The sequence below is a fragment of the Anser cygnoides genome, chromosome 4 (assembly GCF_040182565.1).
Source record: "Anser cygnoides isolate HZ-2024a breed goose chromosome 4, Taihu_goose_T2T_genome, whole genome shotgun sequence".
NCBI lineage: Eukaryota > Metazoa > Chordata > Aves > Anseriformes > Anatidae > Anser > Anser cygnoides.
In genome coordinates, this window is record NC_089876.1 from 32,955,770 (window position 1) to 32,980,252 (window position 24,483).

The 24,483-nt window shown below is 40.7% G+C and overlaps 2 protein-coding genes, 1 long non-coding RNA gene and 1 pseudogene across 5 annotated transcripts; 2 read left to right on the plus strand and 2 right to left on the minus strand.

Annotated features, from left to right (window-relative positions):
• Positions 1–37: 37 nt before the first annotated feature.
• Positions 38–2,410, plus strand: MRPS18C (mitochondrial ribosomal protein S18C). The gene is made up of 6 exons (XM_066996654.1): positions 38–188; positions 276–337; positions 1,299–1,382; positions 1,781–1,838; positions 2,150–2,209; positions 2,298–2,410. The coding sequence occupies exons 1-6, from the start codon at positions 137–139 to the stop codon at positions 2,366–2,368; spliced, it is 387 nt and encodes a 128-aa protein (XP_066852755.1). The 5' UTR covers positions 38–136; the 3' UTR covers positions 2,369–2,410.
• On the minus strand, positions 2,409–9,906 carry ABRAXAS1 (abraxas 1, BRCA1 A complex subunit). 2 transcript variants are annotated; one of them, XM_066996640.1, is made up of 9 exons: positions 9,779–9,906; positions 9,160–9,250; positions 7,793–7,829; positions 6,874–6,940; positions 5,989–6,182; positions 4,914–5,033; positions 4,230–4,314; positions 3,658–3,769; positions 2,409–3,513 (listed from the first exon to the last, which is right to left on the minus strand). In XM_066996640.1, the coding sequence occupies exons 1-9, from the start codon at positions 9,863–9,865 to the stop codon at positions 3,086–3,088; spliced, it is 1,221 nt and encodes a 406-aa protein (XP_066852741.1). In that variant the 5' UTR covers positions 9,866–9,906; the 3' UTR covers positions 2,409–3,085. The 2 variants fall into 2 exon arrangements, with proteins under 2 accessions (XP_066852741.1, XP_066852742.1); XM_066996641.1 differs by lacking the exon at positions 9,160–9,250 and having other exon boundaries at positions 9,779–9,898.
• On the plus strand, positions 9,869–14,634 carry LOC106041932 (uncharacterized). Of its 2 annotated transcripts, none has more exons than XR_007167329.2 (3): positions 9,869–10,012; positions 10,171–10,350; positions 14,495–14,634. It is a non-coding gene; the product is annotated as an uncharacterized lncRNA (long non-coding RNA). The 2 variants fall into 2 exon arrangements; XR_007167331.2 differs by having other exon boundaries at positions 9,908–9,996.
• The window catches only part of LOC125184060 (protein transport protein Sec24D-like), a 212,545-nt pseudogene continuing 201,817 nt past the window's right edge, over positions 13,756–24,483 (minus strand).

Consider the following 24,483-nt stretch of genomic DNA (forward strand, 5'->3'; position numbering starts at 1 on the left):
GCGACCAATCGCCGCCCTCAGACCGGGCAGACCACGCTTCCATTGGCCAGAGGATCGCATTTCCGATTGGCGAGAGACTCGGGTGGGAGCTGCGGCGGGCAGGAAGTGACGTAGCGGTGCCGGCTGTGGGAACAAGATGGCGGCACGGGGTTTGGCGGTCGCCGTGGCGCGGCGGAGCTGGGCGCCGGGTGAGGGGGGGGGGGGGCTCGGGGCGGGTGGCTCGGGGCCCCCCCTTGCCCTGCCGCTGCTCACGGCCTTGTCTCTGTCCCCTGCAGCCCCGCGGGGGGAAGGGCCTCGCCGCCTCCTGCAGCAGCAGGCGCTGCCCGGCCCCGACCAGGTAAGGGCCGCGCCTCGGTGCGGGCGGCTGCACGCGGCGCCTCGTAACCCTGAGCGAGCGTTAGCCCGCCGGCGGGGGGGGGCTAACGGCAAAAGCAGGCGGCGCAGCGCCTCGGTGCTCCGTGCCTGGCGCCCTTCTGGGCGAGGGAAGCCTTGCAGCACCGGCCGCTGCAGGTGGTGCGCTTGTGATTGCCTCCTGAATTTACGGTGCGGTGTCAATAATGCAAGTAACTGCAGAGACACGGTCTGCTGTCGTGATTGTCGTTGCTTAATATCGCTGTTTCCGTAGCTCACGCACAAACCAAGTGTTGAAGTGTTTTTCTGTGACTACCTCAGAAAACACTTAGCGGGCCTCACTGGTGTGGTGGCTGTTGCCAGCAGACATGTTCCTCTCTAGCGTAACTTGTGAAATAAGTCTCTTCACATGCACAAGGGTAATCTACGTTGCTGGAGCAGCGAAGCTTTTTTGTGCTGGTGCCAGGTGTGCTCAGAAGCTGAGAGCGGCTCCTCAGGGCGCAGGAGTGGGTCCAACATCCTCCTTAAAGGATGGCATGAGCAGACCTGGGACGCTTCCCTTGGAGTGGTCTTAGAAGGAGCTTTTCAGGAGTAGTCAGTGCTATTCTGTTACTGTTCTATGTAGATACTCTCCGCTAAATAGTAGGTGTAACTTTCATCTTAATGATGACTATAATTGATTGGTCACATTGGCAGTTGAGATAGCATTGGTCATGTAGTTGTGTGGAATATGGATTTTTAGGCTGTTAGGTACCATGCAGTGCATTTGACAACTGTAGGTGAAGACAGCTGCGCCCATATTAATGCTTGAGAAATGTCACTTGTGCTAAATATCCTCACTGTTGTTAAGGCACTTTCTGTTTTTTTTTAATGGCGTAGATTAAAACAAGTACAAACTGATCACTTACCTGCAGTGTTGCAGCTTGTTAATAATTGTCTAATTACAGCCCATAGAAATGGAGAATCCTTATAAAGAACCTCCTAAAAAGTGTGTCTTGTGTGGGATAAAGGTGGACTACAAGAACGTTCAGGTGAGTACTCTGAAAAGGTGTGCTTAGATAACAAAGGTAACGTGCTTGTGCTCAAAGGGTGGGAGGCAGCAGCCCAAGGATAACTGGGTGAGGAAGTTCACAGGAAAGGGTGAAATAGTGTCATGGAACCTCTTCAGCCCCCTGGGCCTATATATACAGATATGAAGCTTGGTGTCCTTGAAAAGGAGTGCTTTGTTCTAATTCTACTTTACTGTGACTTAAATGTTGTGGCATGCAGGATGTTATGGACGTCCAAGCTGTCCTTGTTCCCCTGTCTGGGAAAACTAAGCTCTGTAAGAAACAGTTCCAAATATTAAAAATGTAATGCGAGGAATAAAATATGCTGAAGCTTCTCTGAGCTACAAGTAACACGAACTGATATTCCTCTTTTTTAATAGCTTCTGTCCCAGTTTGTATCTCCATATACTGGCCGTATTTATGGCAGGCATTTAACAGGTATGTGAAATTAAATCCTATTTACTATTTGATGTTAAAGTCTTTTAGTGCTTAGGTCAGATTTTATTAGATACGTTTACACAAGTCATTACTACTGATAATACACATTTTTGAAGCCTTTATATTCATGAGTAGACTTGAAGAAATTAAATTAATTATTTTCTGTATTTTAGCAGTTTGTATAGGCACACATGAGTTTTTATAGGAAGACTCGGACAAAACTAGAAGGATTTGCAACTAAATGATTTAGTCCCTTAACTTATTACCGAGTTATTGTTCAAGTCAGGAGCCTAAAAATGTTTTTTCTTTAGGCTTGTGTAACAAGAAGCAGAAGGAAATTTCAAAAACCATTAAAAGAGCTCAGGTACTTGGTAAGTATCATTATACTTCCTTGGGTGTTTGGTAAGTCAAGCTTACCATTGATTTAAGAAAAAAACCACTCATCTTATTTTCTTACAGGATTTATGCCAGTTATGTTTAAGAACACATCATTTCTTACAGACCCCAAAATTTGTAATGTTAAATATTGAGAGTTATATACTGTAAAGAAATAAACAATAAAACTAAACGTACTGCTTACGTAATTCTTTATTGGGAATGTCACTGGTTGCTGTACTGCATCACTGACTGAAGGGTGGTCAGTTGCAGCGTCAAGTCTCTGAACTTGTTGGAAGGAATAATGAATGCCTAGCGGGATGGCACAAATCCCCAGCTGTGTGGACCACTGAAGTTATCAAAAGTCTTGCTCAAGTTCACTCCTTTTTCCTTCCCTCAATTGGAAGGGGGAAATAGAATGCTGGAGAGCTACTGATAGGAGAAAATATTAAGACTTTGGCTCTATATGTAAACAGCTATTCCTCAGGATGTTGCCTTGGATCTGACGTTCTTGGCATCGGCTTCTGCTGAGGTGAGGCTCACTGATGGCGTGGCCTTGGGTTCTTCTGCAGCACCTTGAGGTTGTATCACGGAGGCAGTATGTGACATGACTGCTAACGCCCTGCTAGTGTAGTCTTAAAACCCTGAGAGAGAGAAAATACAGGCTTAACTCTGGAAGGCCAAATGAGGGAATGTGATTTGGACTCTGCTCAACTTATGCCAAACAGAATTAATGCATTAAAATAAACCTTTGTACTTGACAAAGATTCAGTAAGCTGTTTCCATCCCTGCAGTGCTATAAACTGGTATGTTACTTTAATATGCTGGCAGTAGCTTTTTGTGCAAATATGTTTGGGGAAGCTGTTAAGTCATCAGAAAGTGGGAGAGTGTGGGTATTCGTTTATATCTTTCAGTTTCTCCAGCACCTCCTCATCTGTTTCAGTGCTACTCAGTGTAAGTTTCTTTTCCTGGTCGCTGTCCTCCTGATCTTGAAGTAACTTTTGGTGAAGCTGCAGGGATCTGGATTTCTTAAAAGACTTCGGTCCTGTGGTGGTCCCTTTGACTTTGCGCTTGCTAAATTGTCTTGTTTCAGGTTCAGGGAAGTCCTTTTCCTCTACCATGAGAGTCAGTTTGTCCATGATATTAATATTATGGTCTGTCTTACAGCAATTCTTGGATATCCTTCTTCCTTTGAAGGAAACAATACATGTCTGAAGCCCAGAATTGGGGAAATATGTTTGCAGTGCCTGACAAAGCAAAACATTTTCCTTGGGCTCTTCTGGGTGATTTTGTTTCTCCCCTGAAAAAACAAATGCTAGAGTTGAAGACCCTCTCAAACTTGTACCAGTTTTGTTCTGGTGGCTTCAAGCTTGAGTGTTTTCTGCTGACGCCAATGAAATTAAACTCGGCAGTCTTATGAATATTAGCACTGGATATAACTTACCTGAAGAGTTTTTGTGTTGCTTTTTTCTCTTTATTTCTTCTTTCAATTGGCTCACCTCTGCTAGGAGTTTCTCTACAGATCGTTCGCTGACTTCTACTGTAGAGCATATATTCTGCAAGGAAAGTTCCATTTTGGGATTAACTGCATGCACGTAAATTGAATTTAGTGTTGTAGCAAACACCTTAAAGCTACTGTTGCTCGTGCTAGACACAGAGTATTGAAAAGCTGAAATGAGAAGCTTGAGGCTGGTTTTGAAGATAAGAACTGAAACCTTGTTTGTACCAGATGCCATGTGTTTTACTTCCTACAGAACTTTTGGGTAAATGGGAGCAAAGTACAGGCCACACCCTAGGAACAATCCTACTTTGAGGAATTTTTAGTGTCCCTAAGGATTTATTGATTAAGTTGATTGAATAGAAACTTGTCTCTGAGAAGATAAAGTACAGCCAAGAACTTGTGGATCTTTTGTTTGATGAATTAGCTTTGTTTGACTTATTGCAGGATGCTATGCCCTTTGCTTTATTTTATAGTAGTAGTGAAAATACCTGTACCAGCAGATATACTTGACTGACCTTCAGCTCCTCCTGCAAGGTGGCATACATCTCATTTATTTTATGAACCTCTTGTAAGGATCCATCTTCATAAAAGAAGTCTGACCTGCAGACAAAGAACAAATTGTATAATTCAAAACTAATGATTTAAATGGATACTAGTGTTCACTTTCAAGGAGCTTCAATCCAGAAAGATGCGTTAGGTCTTTATTCATTAGTTTGATTTAGAATTAGCAATTCCTGAGGTAGACTTCTTAAAGGTTTTACTCACAAGATGTGAATTAAGTGAAGATGGTGCTGACTACTGGCGAATGCATAAAACTAGGAGGCTCAAGAAGTAACCCGGAGCTTTAGTTTGAGTTAAAAGTTAGGTATGAACTGCTCTTTCCAGGCTAAAAATCTGGATGGGCTCTCCTGTTCTAACAGGACTGTATCATTTCACATGCCCTGTCACTGAGATATCAGTTCCGGTTACCTTATGTAGGTTAGCTCAGCACTCGGTGCCAGTTTTGAGACTGTTCTCTCTGCAAAGCACATGGCTCAACTAATTTCTAAGTTGCTTGCCAAGGCTGGTAACTGCAGGAAATGAAGTGAGCAGGGTGTAGCTGTGCTGTCAGTAGAGGCACTTGGGAATAACTAAAGCAAGTGGTTATGCCAGCCTTACTGGAAAGCTACGGATACTGGTATGTAAGTTGCGTATTGTACCTGTGTTGTCTCACTGCTCTCACAAAGCCAGAAGATACGCAGGAACCAGACACTGTTCTGTAACCTTGCTGTTCAGCCATACCCAAGTTGGTAACCACCAAGGGGACTTTCTGAAAAAGACTTAAAAAGCATAAGTATGAAAAAATGTTTCAACACCTTTTGAGTAGGTGAATGTCCCCACACAGTAAGCATCGCAACCAGGGGCATACAGCATTAACTGTTGCTGAAAGTGGTATCACAGATCACTGAGTCCAAACAAATCCTGCAAGAGAGGAGACTTAAAGCACTGCCTGTGTAGATTTTTTTTCCCTGCTTTTGAATGTCAGTTGTATAGTAACACAGTACTTTGTTAAATGTAGCATGTTAGCAGTGAGTGGTGATACCTCTAAAGCTGATTAAAAGCTACCAACAGCTTGAAATAGTTCAATGAGCAATTTAATACATCTTCACTTACATATAAAGATGAAAACTGAACAGTTACCTGTTTGGTGAAATAATGATTTCACCAATAACGGTTATTGTGTAAATGAGTTGGCAGTCCAGTGCTGGCACTGCACATGATTATAATGGCAAGTCTTTGGAATCATGGGATCATTTTGGTTGGGAAAGACCGCTAAGATCAGATTCAACCGTTAATCTAGTACTGCCAAGTCTACCACTAAACCATGACCCTAAGCACTGTATGTATTGATCTTTTTAAATACCTCCAAGGATGGTGAGTCAAGCGCTTGCCTTGGCAGCTTGTTTCAATGCTTCACAACCCTTTCAGTCAAAGTTTTTCCTGTTTTTCTGCTTTCTAACCTAAACCTCCTCTGGTACAAGTTGAGGCAATTTCCTCTTGTCCTATTGCTTGCTAATCAGTAAGTTCTTGAACAGAACTTGAGGGTGAGGCTTCAGCTGTGCCTGTAAGGGCTCTACCAGTATAAAAAAAACTAACTTTTAACGCTTTCTAGAGAAAAAACTATTATTAATAGTAATCCAGTTGCAACTAAAAAAAAAGTCAAATAAAAAAGGTCAAATCATAGTGTATATAATATTTAACAGCTTTGTCATAACTAGAGAACAAACTGATTACCCTTCTTGTGGCCGGTGTAAGGCATGTTCCAGTCTGTAAGTTGAACAACTTTCTGTCATCACGCTAGAAGTTAACAGAAGGAATACAAGGCCCTGGTTTGATAGGTGGGACTGTAAATTCTTATGGAGAAGTCTTTCTCGGAATGTCATCATCTGGTCTGTGTTGCGTCTGAATTTGTACCATCCTATTACGTTCTGCAGACAGAAGAAAACTCATCAGTACTATTCTTTAATGTCCTTGCATGCCATAACAAAGCAAATTGGAGGGTCCAGTAAGATTCATGAGTGTGAACTCTCCTGTACACATAAGGAGATACTTTCAATTCTTAAAGCATCCAAGACTATTTTCTAGGTATGACAGTTTCTATTCTCATATGACAAGTATATTTTCTAGGTATGACAGTTTTTATCCTTGTGAAATCTACTGAATTGGCTTGTTTACTGAGGTTTGGCTCAATCTTATAAGTCTGCAAACTTGGTTTGACTATTTAGCTGTTTGCTGCTTTCCAGCTTCTACTTCTTCCCCTTGTAAAACATTGTACGGAGAAAACAGTACATGATTTTGTTCACGTGGTGCTTAACCAGTGGAGTGAGCTGACCTCAATTGATCTCAACCTAGAAATTGGTGGAATTCCTTTGGAAGGTTTTAGGAATTCACTTGAGAAATTAATACGAAAAAATCAAGTTGCGATAATACAGAGAGGCAAACTTTAGTCAAAGATAACCTGAATGGGTAGTATTCTTTAGGGGGATAAATAATGCAGGTGCCTTGACAAGTAGTATGAGGGATTAGATACAAGATGGAATAGTTTAATACCACCGATCAGAACAAGCCTCAAAATCTAAGGTGGCCCTGTGGTATGTGTTAGATTTGAAAATAAAATACCTTCTTACAGCCAGATAGTATTTTCTTCAGGGCTGGTTTGTTCAGTTCTCCTGCAGAATTATAAAAGCTAGAAGAAAATTATGACAATTAGGACAAAATGCTACTGTAGGAAGTAATTATTTCCAAGTGATTTGGCAGTCATCTTGCCTTAGGTGTACTGGAGGGAAAGAAGCCATTAAAGTTGTGCTGACACAGCCTCTGTGGTAGGACTGCCCTTACTTTCATTGCTGTTTGCTCAAATAGCTGTTGAGGTGGTCTTGTTAACAGCACAGATGCTCTTCTGGCATCAGTGCTACTGGGACACAAAGGTGACATCTGTATACTTGAGTCACAACTACAAAAAATGCCTTCAATCTGACACGAAGCGCCTCTCTAGCGGTATCTTGATTTCTTAATTTTTAGGAAGATTTGAGAGGGGAATCATGTCGCAATTTTCCTCTTACAGGGAGTAAACCTGCACAGCTGTGTTCCTATTTATGATAGAACTCAAAATACTACTGGTCTGTGAAATGACTCCTGACATGGGACTTGTGTGTTTTTCTTCTGCCCTACTTAGAGCTCTGCGTTTGTTTTTTTTCTTCTTACAGGCTTAGGGGTCAGGATGTGTTCTTTTAGAAAAGCAATCATTGCTTTTTGTGCAGCAGTTTGACATCGTTCTGTAGCTTATACAGTTCTGCAGCACTCACTAGAATGTGGTGCACCATACCTGTATTTTACTTAGAGACAAACACGAAGAAAGCTTGTAGATCCAATGTAAAATTAACATAAGGCATTTTGCATCTGTAATTCCACGGTGCTGACCCTGCATTCATTGTTACAGCTCCGTGATTTTTTCCATCACGTAAGACAAGTTTAACTTTCTGTAGAGCTAAAATTAGGGTTAATATTGTTTCCATATCTTTTTACTTAAAATTCTCACCTGAACAACTGGTGGCATGGTATATGCTTCTGTATATCTGAAATGAGAAAGCAATATTACTTTGTGTTTGTCAGCTCAAGATGTACATTCTTATGTATGCTGTCATGTGAATTGTTAAAACGAACAAGGAAGAACTTTCTTTATATCCAATTATCTACTTAATCTCAAGCTATCTTCTTAATCTTAAGAAAGGAAACAAGTGTAACAAAGTTTCTTCAAATGGAAAGGGGAACCACTTACATAAGTTATGTATATTTGATACATTTTGGTTTTGTCAAGTGCAGAATCACACTTGCTATTTTGTTTTTCCCTCCCTTTCCTGTTGACTACAGGAACAGAATGCAATATGAAACAGTTCACTTAAGTTACTTTGCAACAAAGCACAGATGCTGGTAGCTAGGAAAATGAGGCTGGAAAAAGGGTATATGATCAGAACTGGGAAATTGACTACCAGAAAAAAAAAATTGACTACCAGAAAAGAGGGTAGGTGATGGCATTTGAAAAAGCTTTTCTTTACACAAATTCTCCACTATATTCATTTTCACAAGTTAGCAAAATAAATCTAGCAAAATAAATAGAACTCCAAAAAATATGAAGCAACTAACTCTGCCTGTGTGAAAATCTGTGTAATATGACTAGGGGCACCACAAAAAAAAATCCCCATACTTTTTGTTCAGCAGTGAAATTGAGTAGAGGAAAGTGTCACACCTTCATTAATTGTGTCCCGGGGTAAAAAAGGAAAATGAGGCATGAATTCTCTCTACAGTGCTTTCAGTAAAGTTGGAAAGAAGACATGCTGTATTAGATGGTTCTTTTTCTTGATCTATTGACAGTATTTTAAAAGAAGCAGGTTAAATTTGTGTATACTCATTGTTTTTAAGGGCTACTGTAATACATGCATCTACTCCCAAGCAAGTTACAATTTTAAGGCAAAATACATATTTGATATGAATAATACATGAAATTTATAATTTGCATCATTCACATGAAGTATTTTATGAGCTGCAAATTTTGAAATGGGTACTAATGCATTAGAGTTCACATCACTGAAATATGCCAAGTTTCTGCCAGGCAATTGTAGTTGAGCAGGGGTGAAGTGACATAGCTAAGACAAAGAGGAAGTCTAAACCCTGTGTTATTTGTAATGTGAGAAGACTGGCAAAGAACAGCTAATCAAGGAGTTAAAAACTCATATTTCTGTTTAAACCTTCAACTTTTTCAGATCAATTTTTTTCAGCAATTGAAGTGTTGTAAAATGAACTTGGTATGCGTATTTTGGTGTTAATGGGGCCCCCAGGATCTAGCAGATGCATGTAGCCATATATGCCCTGACATCAGAGCGCTATTAGAGGTGTGGGTGCACTGACCGATAGTGTAAACCACTTCAACATCGTCCATCTGTGAGTCAGTAATGCTGTTCTTGGCTTCGCCTTTCACATCTCCGAGGAGAAATCCTTCCTTTTTAGGGGAAAAAAGGTAAGTTCATGTTAGCAGAGCTGCTCTGATATTAACAGTAACTACAAACGTGTTAGGTGGAGAAAAAAGCTGTTGCTGTCTGTTTTTTTAAACGAAGCAGGTTCTCATTCATTTGTAAACAGATGCAAGTAGGTAAGGGGAAAGAAAAAGTTAAGGTGTACTCGAGTGTTTGCCATCCCTTATATTTTTATTCAAACCCGAGGAGTGTGGGGTTGGGCATGTGCTGTCCAGGGCTCACCCCACAACTTTTATCAGCCGCTGCAGGAGCAGCAGGGCTATGGTATGGCTGCACCCCACCTCGGGCCGCCTCCTCGTGCCTTCCCCGACAAAAAGCCCCCAGTTCCCGGCGTTACTGCGGCGGGGCCTCGGCAGCGCCCGGGCCCGGCCGCGGTCCCGCAGGCGGCGCGGGGCAGGCCGGAGGCGGGCTGCGACATGGCGGCGGGCAGCCCGCCCGGCCCCGCCGCCCTTCCCCGCCCCGCGCGGCCCCCGGCCCGGCCCCGCGGCACGCACCGTGTCCGAGTCGGTGCTGAGGTGCTGGAAGGCCAGGGCGCCGAAGACGAAGCCCGAGAGCAGGGCCGACGTGCTCTCGCCCTCCATGCCCCGACAATGGCGGGCCCGCCGCGGCGGAGGGAGCCCCCAGCGGCCGGCGGCGGCAGGGCAGGGCCGGGCCGCGCTCGGCGGCCGCTCTGAGGGGAGCCGCGGCGGGCGGGAGCCGGGGTCGGGGCCGGGTCGGTAGCTCCCCCCGTACGTGTAACTCCCAGAACGACAAAATCACGAAGGCTAGGGCAGGCGGCTGGGCAGGCGGCTTGCTCCCAGTAGCGGCATAACGCGTCCTGCTCTGCTAAAGCCTCAAAACATCAGTGACATATTTGCACTAAAGTACTTTTTCTCACACGTTGCAGGTGTTCCGGACTAGATCAGCCAGAAGACAGCTCTAGGAAAACAAAACAAAACCGGAGGAAGGGAGAAGTTAAAGTTCCTCCATTCTTAGAAATGTGATCGGAGATCTGGTGTCAAGGCCACCACGGTTTCTGCACTTCGGGAAAGGCAATGTTTGATTTCATCACTCATCAGGACTGTATGTAAGTGTGCTATAAGCATTTTCTTAGTCTTAGACATTCATTTCCTGAGTTTTTAAATAAGATGAATGCACTTGCAGTCTCTCAAGGGCTTTTTCCATCAATTTGGGATGTTATATGTGTATTTTTGTGTGTTTTTACCATGCATATGAGATTAACGCTTTCAGTACAATTTCTTGTCCCTTTAACTTGTCAGCAGGATTTAGAAGGAGAATGGCTAGCTCTGGCACACTTAATGATTTAACTATACATTAAATATCTGTAAACGGTATGAGTATTTAAAAGAAGAAAATTGTTGGAATTTCTCACCAGTTCTCACAGTAGAGAGATGGACAGGCTAAGACTTTTTTCCCCCCTCAACACCTACATAAATGAGCAGAGGGATGACAAAGTGTCCAGGTGATGCAGAATGACTGAGATGAACAGGAAACAACTATTAGGCATTTCTTGCAACACAGGTCGCAGGGCATTCAATGAGTGGGTAATAAATACAATACAACTGAAGTGATGTAGTGGAACAAACAACTCTATGATGGATCATGTTGCCATGGTGGTGGCAACAAGAATGGATGGATGTGACCAGTTACGTAGCTGTTTGTGGAGAAAATGGTGAAAATGGACATGAATGCTGGCATCTTTCAGGAACTGTGCAGCAGTTCCCTTCCCTGCACTGTGATTTACAGTTCATTCTACCCAAGGACAGTGAGGGCATTTTATGCATTTAATCAGTGTGATGAATGTGGGGTACTGACACATTATTCTGCTGTTATCAGCACTGGTGGTGTGCAAACGGTGTGCAAGATCTATATTGATGGCATGCGAGATGCATGTTGAGCGTCACGCAATGCCCATCTGACAAGTATCTGTACACCGCCGAAGCAAACAGATGTAGTCAGAACAGGTGGAGGGCTCCTTGCTCCAGCGATACAAAGATGCAGTCCTGCCTAAGCTGCTGGATTGGATGAATAAGGTTCTCTAATGGCTGAATTTGCCTTCGGTGGGAACAATTATGCTTGTGTGGTCAGACCTGAATGTGTTACAGTCATCCTAATGATTCATACGATGCTTAAACATATTTCTTTACTGTTGTCATAATTGTTCTGTTGATAGGCAGAGATAAACCATAAATAGCACAATTGTGTGGTGGTCAGATGTAAACACAGAGCTGTTTTGTGTCATAGATGTCGTAGATGGGATCTGTGCTGACCTAAAAGAACAGCAGACAGGCCAGTTAGAGTATGGACCCAAATAGCAGTGGCTATTTGCACTTGAGTACATGAAGGCAGTGTGGTTTCCACGAATGAATATTCAGAATGAAATTGCTTACCTTACAACAAGTGATCTTTAAGGTTGTTCTCGCAGTTTTCACAAGTGAAGCATGCGCTTCGCTCTTCATTAAAAGGAAACTAAAACTACCAGAGATGATTTCAGTCTTGAGCAGCGATCAGGTGAGGAGTTTGTTAAATGTGAGGTTGAAACAAACAAACATAAAAGCCAAAAAAAAGGAGGGCCTATTTTTTTTTTTTGTTGTTATAACTGGTAGCATTTTAATAGAAAAAGAGGTGGTCTTAGCAGTTTTCATGCGTGAACACACACTTCACAGCTATTAGAGTGCAGAATGCTCTGGTCAGTGCCATTTGCAAACCTTTCTCACCCTGCTAAACAAAATCCTGGTACTGCTAGGTATTAAGAGATGCTTGAAAATCATCCTACATTTGCTCTCTTGATGTTGTGTTGTTGACCTAAGGGCCTTTTTGAAGTAGCGCAGTCAGCATTGCTGTCCTTGTGGCATGGCAAAACTTGCATGGAAATACCAGGGACCCATACAACTGAAGTCAGAGGAACACATTTAGCAAGAGTAATAACTTTGTATGCCTAATAACAATGCCAGGATGCCCTTCCATGAGCAGCTTTTGATCATGTTGCAACTCAGAATAGGTAAACAATGCATCCTATATATCTTACTGTAAAAAGGAAGATTGACTGTCAGATTGACCATGTTTGATAGTCTTGGAGCCTATTGCTAGTTCCTTTAGGTAGAAACATCTTTTTGTTAACCTATAGGAACGTATTACTTCCTCAGCTGAAGTACCACCTGACTAATGATGTGTCTGTGCTATTTTGGAACAGTATCTGCCAGGGACATGCTATGTTCTAGCAGTCTGATAAGGGGGCGTTGCCTGCAAACTCTCCTCTGATATGTGTCTCCAGGCACCTTTTGGAGTCACTAGAATAGTGAATACTGGACAGGAAGGAGTCACATCTGGAAAAGTGTGGCTCCCAGAACTCCTGTGACTTCTCCTTGGGGGGGGTGCACGGATTGTTCTCTGTCCGCGTTAGGTAGCATATCAGAGGGAAGGCAAAACCCCAGCGGTGCTCTTGGAGAGCCGGTATGTCCTACTGCAGTTTTATCTGTTCACGGTGTATGTACACCTGCTTGAAAGATGACAACTGTATGGCCACTCCCATGCAGGAAAAAGCTGTTCAGACCTGATTTCACCCTTCCACGTAAGGTGCAATGAATAGGCAGACATCAGCACTGTGTTTGCTTCTCCATGCACTGGAAAAATAAATGGTTCCAGTTCCCTCAGATGATCACAAAACATTGCCTATTAACGAATAAGTAGAATGACCTCAGGGATCGAGAGCCAAGAGTGGGCAGCAGTGTTTGCTGTTAACTTTAAATTTTTCAGTGGTCTTCAAATCTCTAAATTGATGCTATTTATTTGTGCTATAGAGACCAAATAGAAACCAAAATGTCATAAACCCCATGAATGACTCCAATTTTAATGATGATGTGTCCAATTTCTGACCAGCATTTAGAAATCCCAAAGGAGGCAGAGAATGTACAAGAAGATAAGACTACTATTAAAAAGCAAGATATGCTGAGGCATAAGCATTTAAGAAAGTCATATATGGCAAATGGGAGTTGTTAATGCCTACGGACCATTATTTGTTAGAGATTAGGACATAGGAAGCTTTGGGTAGCTTTTTCTTTGGGAAGCTTTTTCTACAAGTATTTGGAGGTGTTCGTAAACAGGGATCAGATTTGATTACCCTTTTTTTACCAAAATGATAAAAAAGAGCCTAATACAAACTAAATACAAAAGCACCCTAGTAATAATTAAAAACATAAATCTGCCCAGAAATTTATAACATTTGAAGGGTTGATGCATTATAAGGTTCATTTTCTGTAAAAAACAAAATAAAGCAAGAGTATTTTTGTATTTACCAGAGTGCTGTAGAGCATTTTTTGCAGCTACATGCTTAAGAATTTTACTGTCACAAGATTATCTATAAGAATTTTCATTAGTAAGCAAAAGGAGACAATTTTGTCTAAAGCAAGATTTTGCTTAGGGAAAAACTAAAAAGTGTCTGTGACGTGTGGAAAGCAAACTCCACAATCAGTAAGATTGTAAAGTAGGTATGTTTATTCAGCGCTGGGCGGCACGGGGGTAGTCCCACCAAAGTCGTGAACACCCCAACGTGGCACTTGTCTTGGTTATATGTGGTGAAGAGTTACATATGCATGAAGTTTCTCGAGACGCCTATACATATGCAAGACCTATCCCCGCTTTGTATTAAAATTAGTTCCAGGGAGTCATTTTCATAGATTCCTCCTATCCACGCTTGCGCAGTGTTTTCTGGTAGGGGTCGCTGGAGGTTGTGAGGATGAAGATTAGTGAGTCTTCCTCGTCACCGCTGGTTGACCTCTTATCTCAGCGCAGACCCATAAGCTTCTCAGCTTCTGCTTAAACTGCAGATTCGGTTTCAGTTGGTTCTTGAAATGTGTTTCCTGTTTTCTATCAGGAACTGTTTTTCGTGAGGAATCGCAGAATTTCCTGCTTCAGTTTCTTTGCACAATAGGTAGTGGAAGATATAGCACATGTCCCTTACCTGTCTTATTTACTAAAATCCTTTTGGCTTCCTTACACATGCTCATTAGCCTATCTTATCTACTAAAATTCTTTCAGCCTCCTCTCAACTGAGATCCTCACCTGCGCCTATGTTATTGGCTACAGAGTGTTTCTCACATTTTCAACTTTGTCAATTAACACTGTTATTGTCAAAAATCAAAATACTAACTTTTTTAACAGTGTAAGAAGAAAAAAAATGAAAACTTTTTTGAATTAGTACATAATTTCAGCAGGAAGAAAAACAGCTGTCTTATCCGTCTGGTATGAGCATGATAATCAGCTTCCTCAATGGCACTGCTATTTGTCCCAGAACAACAGCCTCCACATGCTGCAATTGCTGCCATTGAATCAAACCTGCCATTAATCAGACTTGAAAGAAGATGAAAAAATGAGAGGTATGTCCTGAAATTTCCCTTTCTGGTACTGCTGACATTACAGGGGTGGTTGTTCCTCTGCTGCAGTAGCCTGACTTACGCAGGGAGGTCCTTACCTGGCTTACTGCCGGTGGGCTGGCACAGTTCTTGCGGTAACACGCCAGCATGTGAGCCGTCTGATCGACCAGGATCTCTCTGACCGTCTTTAGGTGTTGGCTTAGAATAGCTTTAAAAGCTACAAATACAGAAGAACAAAAGATTATGTTAATAACAGACACACTTAAAGTATCTATATTTTGCTAGTTTTGAATTAGTTTTTAAAGTAGTAAAACTCACCTCTATGGGTGCTTTTTCAGTCTTTCCTGTATCATTTTAGAGGATGCTTATTAATCTTCAAAAAAAAATGCCTATACACTTTTGTGCATTACCTGCTTCTAGCTACCTTCCCCCGCATTATTTTTATGGCATGTATATGTACATACATAATCTAGTTCTCTTTCCTATTTTGTAATAGAGTAGCAAATTGCTCGGGCTTGGAATAGCAAGTTACAAAACATGATTTCCCACTAGGCAATCACTTCATCTCTCCTACCTTCCTCTTCCTCCACCCCTAGAGAAAGCAAAAAGGAAACAAAACCAATCTGTTATAACTTTATCTGACTTAGCAAAGAAGTTGATAAGTGCGTCAGTCTCTCAAGGCTTGTAGACATCAGCTAACTGGGAGCTACAGTTTAAACCGATACCGTGTATGCACAGTCTTCTTTGTCCACTTATTGATGTGTAAAGGACAGCACACTGCAACACAGATGAGCCAATTACCATTCATTTTGAGTTTAAAACAAAAAGTCGATCCTCAAAGCTTCCATTGTGTAAGAGCCACCACTTAGTGCATAAAAGGCATGTAATTATGCCCAAGGACAGCCCAGCCTGGTAGTGCTGCTTCAGCATTAATGAACTAGAGGAACAACATACCTGCACATTTTGTGGAAGTAGATTAATGCATTATAAAAATTATTAGCCTTAAAAGTATATAAATGACATAAAAGTATATAAATATATGACTGATTGAAAGGCTTATTACTCTCTCATTTGCTACATACTGATGGTATCATCTGAAAACAAGAGACCACTGACTGGAAATCTGTAAAGCATCCCTTGTAATTGTGTAATACTTGAACGTGCTATTAAGAAGAGTGCCCCAAAGGAACGTAACTGAAAAGACACCATACCAGACATCAGAAGCTTGCTGAGAAGTATCTGCTCATCCTGTTATCAGCAACACAAAAAGTTAGTAATCTTGAAAAGTCAAGTGGGTCTTCTTACATGGATAAATTGATTACGAAGTGACATGAAGTCCTTTTAACCCCGCCCCTGTATCTCGTCCCTTCCATTGACTTAGATATTAAAATTGGAGGGATAATTTAAAAATTTGCTTGTGACTCCAATTCTGCTTCAATATAATGTTAGCATTTGGGAAAACCCTTTTCCAAGTATGGAAAGTAAAGGAACTGAGCTCAAGCTTTCCTGACTGCTAACATTTTGCTGGCACGCGCTTGTTTCCTACCACCACAATCAAAAAAGAATCTCATCATCTTGTCTACAGCTACAAACTGAAGTCTGCAGGGCAAACACCAACTGCAGGTGACTGTAGTCAGACATGCACTGGATCTGCCACATGCCTCTGTCACAGGGAAGCCAGGTAAACACAATATCTACATGGCACGCACTTTTCCTGTCACTGCTGCAGCACCACTCCAGGAAGTGACGGCAGACATATCAAACTGGATGTTCCACAGTACTGTATTTGTACAAGGATTAACTGCTAGCCTATGAAGTGTATTTATAGATGCAAGATAAAAGCTAAGCTGAGCAGAAATGAAAGTTCAGGTAATTCCATAGCTTAAGTTCAAAACCTTGCAAGTTGTAACATTTTCTGCCGTTAATAAAAGAAAAATGTCATGACAAAATACCCAGAACAGTAAGTAGCAACCTCACGTTATCTGCTGTTGGTTGGGGCACATCTTTTGTTAGGCACAGGCATATCACACGTGTTGGCAATTTGGCAGAGAAATGCCAGTTTTAATTATTGCCTAATCTGCATTTCCAGGAACTATTACTGAGGGAATAAGAATAAGAAGGGAAGCACAGATTTCTTTAGTTTTGGAACAGCCTGGCATTGCAAGGTAGCAATCTTTGGCTAGTTAACTGAAAACTTACTTTATTAGTAGTACTATGACACCAGAGTCTGTGCAAGCTGTACCTTCCTCGCCTCAGTGCTACGGCATAACTTTTTTATTATTATTATGGCTGTGAAAGTTCTTACTCACAATTTCAAGACATGGCATGTCATTAAGTTTTTTTTACCTGAATTAAGGCGCCACTGTCTTCATTCAGTTTGTCATCATCTTTGAACTCTACCATCACTGCCTTGTCACAGTCAACTGCTGCCATTTCTACACCTGTGGTGTTGTTCATGTAAATGGCACCAAAGAAGTCAGTAGCCCTGAAGCCTGTAGCCAGATTAGAACAAACAAACAAACCTTATTTTATTTAAAAATAACAGGTACAAGTGACATTATTTTGTGACTTCTTTTTTGATCATTCAGTTGTGCTTACTAAAATGGGAACCATTTCTCCTCAGGGGTGTGCAGCCTCAGTCAACAGCCACTGTGAGGACAAAGTGAAGCTGTTCTGATGGGCCATGAAGTGGTGCTGCAGCTCAGAGACGCCCCAGAACCTTTTGCACTGTCCACTTGGCCATTTTGTGTGTTTGTATTTCTCAAATACTTGCATTTGAGGCAAGAATGATTGGTCGAAAAGTAGGAACAGTAATTTCATTTGAAGTAATGAAAGAACATATAAGTGTCCAGCAACAACTCTCTCTTTTGTACAACTTATTTGCATTTCAGGACGCATGCATAGTGATCAGAAACCTTAACTGTATTTGCAGATCTAAGTAGGTATATACAGTAAGGGCACACTCATTTTACCAGTCTATACTGTTCAAAAGGTACATAATGAAGTTAAAACAGGAAGCCTGATGTTGCGAGTGATCTGTAGAGCACTTCTAGCACTGTATTAATTATAGTTATATATTCTCATATGCATGCATATTTATTTTCATTCCCAACGGGTACCGTTACCTGTACTTGTCCGAACCCTCATTATTGCATCGAAGCCGGTCTTTTTTTCTATGTCCTTCCTGAGGTAGGTGAGGAACTGGGGGCTATCTGAATTGAGCTGACAGCACAAAGCACAAGGTGCAGTTCACCACGGGGTGGCAGCAAACCAGCAGAAATCCAACACTCCGCCAGCCCGCTGTGAAATCTGCCCCTGCCCTCCCCCCATCAAATCTTTTCACAAATAACATCTCTTTTCTTTTAAAATTGGCAAGAAATGCCAGTTGCTGCTTTATTAACAGAAACACAGATGTGCAAGTATCCACCGTTAATTCATCACTAGGCTTGGACAAGCAGAATTCCTTTCAATCAAACCTGTCTCCAGTAATGTCCGTCCTTGCACCTACCCTTGCAGGCTAGCTGGGATTTTGTGGTACAGCTTTAAAAATTAGAGTAGCCTTGTTCACTTAGCAAAAAATGGTTTTGCAGATCAGCTGATGACACGGAGAAAGTCCCCTATTCCCCATAAAGATTCCCATGAAATTTTAAACAAACGAGTGTTGTTATGGCTTTTCTTTTGGGGAGGAGTGTCTTTATCATAAGCATTTTAAACTGTAAATGCAGGAGTGATTGACTACCCTGCTCAGATGTCACCATATGTAGGTAAGTGGGTTTAATTTTAAGATAACAACCAGCTTATGTAGAAGTAAAATTACGGTCTCAAGATACCTATTTGAGCCTGATCTGCTGTTTATACATTTGAATTTTACCCCCTGGGGTTTATAAATAATTTTTCTAGAGTCGCTCTACTTTCACGCTGTCAAAGAATGCTTTGAAATAAAAACAACCAATCCCCAGGTGTTACTATCTGACAGGTAAGAAACTTGCATCACTTACCTGGAAATTGTTGTACAATGTTCCTCCAGTGTACATTGTGACAAGACCCAGGGAGGGTATGTCCACGTACTAATTTGGGAAGAGGTACAAATTCACGCAGCAGCCGTTAGCCACGCAATCCCTGGCTAAAATCTCGTAATAATTTACTTGAGGCTGGAAGAGTGTCTGCACAGAATTAAAAAAATACAAATGTGATAACATTAGATACCGTCGGTAGCCAATCACAGTCCAAATACCCAAATGAAAAATAAAAATGAGACATCGATTTGATTGTAATCGTGTTGTCCCTGCTCATACATTCCACTTATAAACACTGAACACTCAGTCTGTTCTTGTAGAACTAAATCACACCTAGCAGGTAGCAAAGGCTCTTGGTGGGTGGAATTATTTGCAGCTGGTCGATTTCCTTTACTAATGGGTGTTGCTGCTCGACCATACTTCAGCCTTGGAATTCTTGTAGGGCCAATACCTATATATTTATTCTCTATATCTAAATCATCAGGGCACGGTCTAATATGGGAATATTATATATTTAATCAACAATTCTTTGTAAAAGAAAAGAAGTGAAAAAGACCAAGGCTCTATACTAGAGGAATTCAGTGTAATAGCAGTCCCTTGTGAACTCCAGGTAGAAAATACCTTTTCTTTATCTGTATTGAGTAGTTTTTTTGTCATCTCTGTTTCTCAGCTTCCCTGGTGTTTCCGCAGTTGGCAATGAAGAATGGAAGATAAACAATTTTCCAGCACATTCTGCAGCCTGTTGCAAAGACACCATATTGACATTTATTCTACTTCTCAGATAAACAAGCCTAATTTTCATATGCTGTGGTGTCTCTAAGAACAGTGCAAACTTTCTGCAAAAGTTCTTAAGAGCCAAATCATTCATTTAGTCTTTACACTTGATGGAAGTGAAGTCCCAAAACAAACCGGGAATTTTATGTCAGTAAATAACTTAGTCTAACATAGATCCTTTGGATGATGCACCAGTACACTAATTCCTACACTGGACGCTAGAATCTTGATGGGAAAAACTAGAAATACCTCTCCTAGAGACATTTCAGTTAGATACAAGCATTATGCAACAAGCAACAAGGATAAAAGGTAAAAACACTAAATTGGATAAATTAAAAGGAAATGTAATTTAACAGAAGATTCTTTCCGTTTGGGTGCACTGCTATCCATTGTATTTTTAGAGAAGAATGACAATTACATTCCTGGACTAGATTCCACATTCAAACTACACTAAAATGCAGAGCAGCAAAACTTGTGATTAACATTAACTCCTGTCACTAAGAAATAAAGTAAATGCTGGTTTTACTCAAGTTTTCAATTGTTATCTAGAACTCTAATGAGGCCATAGGATTTGCAAACTGGGATGGCAAGCTGCTGACAAAAAACCTTCAATTCCAAAGAAGAGAACAGCAATGGTAGCAGTACCACAGGCATCTTTGTATTGCTAACAAGCTCTTCCACCAAAATTTACAAAATCCAGTTTTTCACTTGATATTGAGACAGCTGATAGGAATGAAAATTGATTAGTCTTCAGAATTCTGAAGTCCTTAAGCACTGAAGAAGTTGGGTGAAAGTGAAAGGAAGGAAGGAGGCATTTGCCCTTTTCCTGCTCCAGGCTTAACCACACATCTAGTTTAGAAATGCAATACCTGAGACTACTGACACAAACGGGCTCCGGTACTGCTTCCCCTCCAGATCTTAAGATGTCCACCAGATACTCCACATTTCAAAATAAGCCATGGCATTCTGGGAAAACAAGGAATTTGCTTCCTATGGCAGAAATGCAATCAAAGACAGTATCTTACTTTTAACAGAGCTGAATCTCACCCCTAATAGCACAGTTATCTTTAATCATGAATGCCAATTTCTTCAATTACTCTTAAAAAGTAGTCTGTAAAGAATGCAAGATTGACTTACCACCAGTCATAATACACATCAAGAATTACTGACGCTGCTTTTGACAATGTGTCTAAAATGCATATATGATTTCTAAAAAATTATTAATCTCAAAGAGGAATACATTTTACTCTTTTCAGATGAGTTATTTTCTTGAACACATGTATATGCATATTAATAATTCACAGGGAACATCCTTGCAACTTACAACTTTAAAATACAAGTTAAATAAAACGTTTATTTGAGAAGTGCTTTTTTTATAGGAACAACATCAAAAGGAAATTTACATTTATGGGTGTTAAGTTTGTTTTGTAGAAGTCAAATACTGGGAAAGAACATTTTGATAGAAGTGGTAACCAAATGTATATATATTTTGCACACATACCTTTTACTACTATGCGTAAGAAGAAATAAATATTTAAGAAACGGACTTGACAGATGCTGTGTAATTTTGGCTCAATTTATCTACTCAAAGTTTGAGATCTACTTGTACACAGCTCACAGATAAATCAACTATTTTAAAGCACCACTGACTGTTTTCTGCCCCTGCAAATCTTGTGGTGGATCATGGTGTCATTCTTTTAACTGGCATCGCTCCACAGAAATGCCAGCATTTCAAGGGATATCCCTGACATACAGAAAGCTACTTGAATTGTAGAAGGATTTGGCACTGGTCTTTAGCAAACTGCAGGTTATCAAGTCTTGTCCTAATTAAAGAACTACTTTTACAGAGAGGAACGTTCTAACCTTTAGTGCCTCCATGCCAACCTGGATAACAGGAGCAAAGATGGTCTCACTCTCATTAGTGTCTGCAAACATCTCTGGAATCTGGTCCAACAAGCTATGAAAGAAGAAAGGTTCAGTGTCTCAACTGGTTAGCGTATTTGGGATAATCCCCAAATATGTGACATACCAAGTCTTCATAGAGGAAGTTCTTTACCATGCAAGTTTACACTTAAAAATTTTTGATTTCTTAGGATTCCAGCCAGAATAAAATGAAACATGAATTTTAAAATTCTATTGAAATGCATTATTGCAAAGCTGATAACATAAAGGAACATGCATTAAATCAAAAATAGCTAAAAATAAAGGAGTTCTGGTATGGATAAAGACTTAAAAGTCTTTAGGTCATAGCTAGGTGTGCATCACATATATAGGAGGAAAACCAGGAAAAACATGCAACATGGCACAAAGCTGCAACCCGCCCTCCCACTTCTGACAAAGCAGAGTTGAAGATGCCTGGCTCACAGCTGGTCTAAACAGGCTTTCAGATTCAGCATTGTGAGTTGCTGCTACCACTTTTGCTTCCCCTCAGAGGTGGAAATACAGGACTTGATGCATCTGCTGACTTGTAAAGCATTTCAACAAATTCATGCATCCTCCAAAACCCTGTAACACAATTGACTAAAGGGAAAATGCCTATTCTAAGCATTCAACTCTTATTCAGATATGGAATTATTGTACTTTACTTGTTAACAACAGATCGTGATTCCTGAGAGTTAACAAGGAAACCATCCAGCAAAGGAACAAAAACTCCAACATCCGAGACCACCATCATCTGAGGCTGAGCTAAGTTACTTTGTACATTAAAGAAGTGGAGGACCTTGTCATAAGTGACAAAAGCAACTTGAATTGCAGAGGATTCTTCTTGCTCTTCTCTGTGAGAAAAGCAAAAAACAAGTGGTTATAATTTTGAAACTCTGGCCTTGCAATGAAAGCATTCCTTTGAAATACAGGGCTGCTTTCAGATCATTATCTGTACTGGGAGCAACAAAGCAAACAACCAACCAGATGTAATTGCCCCACTCTTTGCCTCAGGTCAAATTAAAACAACCATATTAAATCAACTGTTGTAATTTCATTTTATTTTTTAATATATATTAAAGTCAACCCTATCAACTGCGCATCCCATTCAAGCAGGCAAGAGTATCTAAGATAAAGAATAGACCATGTCTTCAAAACATGGAAAAGAGAGAATAGGACAATCCTTTACAAGACACAATCAGAAAATCAGCTTTATTTAGAATACATTGTAATTCAGTGACACTAATGATCAATGCCTGGAGAGAACAGTTACTAGGCTTGAATAATGAATGTCTGGTGACTTTCAGAGTTTGGTGGCTCGATCTTCTGCTTTGGCAGGACTGCTTTTAAGCAGCAAAAGGTCTTGGATCCCTCAGCTGTGCATCATGCAGAAAATGTACTATAGAAATTTCTCGTTATTCCTAGTGTGTTCCAGGCCAACTAAAGCTCACAAACTGCTGCCATGAGCTACACCTGCAAGAGCACTGCAAGCAGCGAGCTCAGGAGCTGTTTTTCAGGAGGTAACTCCCTTAAGCACTAGTTACTGTGTCATTAGTAGCAGTATCATTAATAAGACTAATGAGACCAGGTTTGCAGCCCTAAGTTTAGTAAAAGGCAATCGTATTCCAAAAATTAGTCTTAATTAACTCTAAAATAGCACATTCTCTTAGTTTTACAAGCTTCATCTAAAACCTTGAGCTTGGGAGGGAAACGATTTTTCATGTCTACAATCTTTAACACTCGTGTCAATAAAGAATGCTAATCCACCACTCCTGTTTTGTGGAAACAGCTGGATGAGAAAGGGGCTACCTTTAATTTAAAACAAACCAATATTCGGTGTGAGCACATTCCGTAAAGAAGCATTTTAAATAATCTCTCCAAGATCCTCTAACTCAAATAGATGCATCCTTTCTGAATGCAAGTCTCTAATCACTCCTAGCAATCAGACACTACTATTTTCTAAGTAACGTGATTAACAGGGAGCATTCAGGACAAGTTATTACTAACTTTAGGCACATACAGCACTTTTCTACTTCAAGGAGAAATAGCTGCGTCATCCTACTGGTTCCAACACTTTTACACAGCGGGTATTTGGGACAATTTCATCAGACACTGCTCCTTACAGTCTGGCAGTCTGCACACTTTAAACAATTTGATTTCTTCTATCATTGTTTTAAAGATCACTTGTCAAACACAGCAGCTGATTGCCTGTGCAGCTAACACACTTAGTTCTTTTTAACATCTCACAATGAGATGTCTGAATCAAATGTACTGAAATGTTTTTAAGTTATATGTCTAAAAATCATACTGGTACAAACAGCCTGATTTTCTGAGGTCAGGAGCACAATTTCTGTAAACATATTTCTCTGTATTTCTCTAAATTGAGAATCAGTGTTATGGTTTAGAACATCTAAATTTGAAAGTGTCTGCCCTAAAACTTCTAGCAAGCAAATAATGTGTTTTCTGCTGTGCTGCAAATCTGCAGAAGCTTAAAGCCCTTTTAACACAAAGTCTCTAGACACCTAACTTAATCCTTTATTTGCTAGCTTTAACTTCTCACTTCTCAGCCATTCTCACAGGCTTACCTGCCACAAGCCGCTACACCAGTGGCCTTTTTGTTACATACATTGCTCTGTTAACCAGAAGTCTTTCCTCTTAAAGAATTTGGGCTCCCGGAAATCTGAGCACAGGGTGAATTCCCAGCATGATGTTTTCACCTCATGTGATAACAGCAGAATATTTTTGCAGGTGTCTTTCTTCAGCAACAGAAAATGAACTCACAGTGAAGTTCATGTCTTAGCACCAAAATAAAAATTTCACCACAAATGCTGGTGGAGTGAGTGCCTGATTATTTTTAATTCATATTGTTTAAAGGCAACAGACCACTCTGAAGAAACCCATGGGCCTGCCCTTTATTTATTTATTTATCCTGCTTTTTTCAGTGGACATGAAAACTTTGTCCATGCAAACAGGGTATTTAGCAGCAGACACCTACAGAGTGCTTGTGAGGAAAAGAGTATGTTATTTCTTGTGATGTAGATACACTTGCTTTCATTTTTCCTTTACTTTCTCTATTCAAGACTAGGTGTTCCTAAACTGCCAATTGTTTTTTGCTAC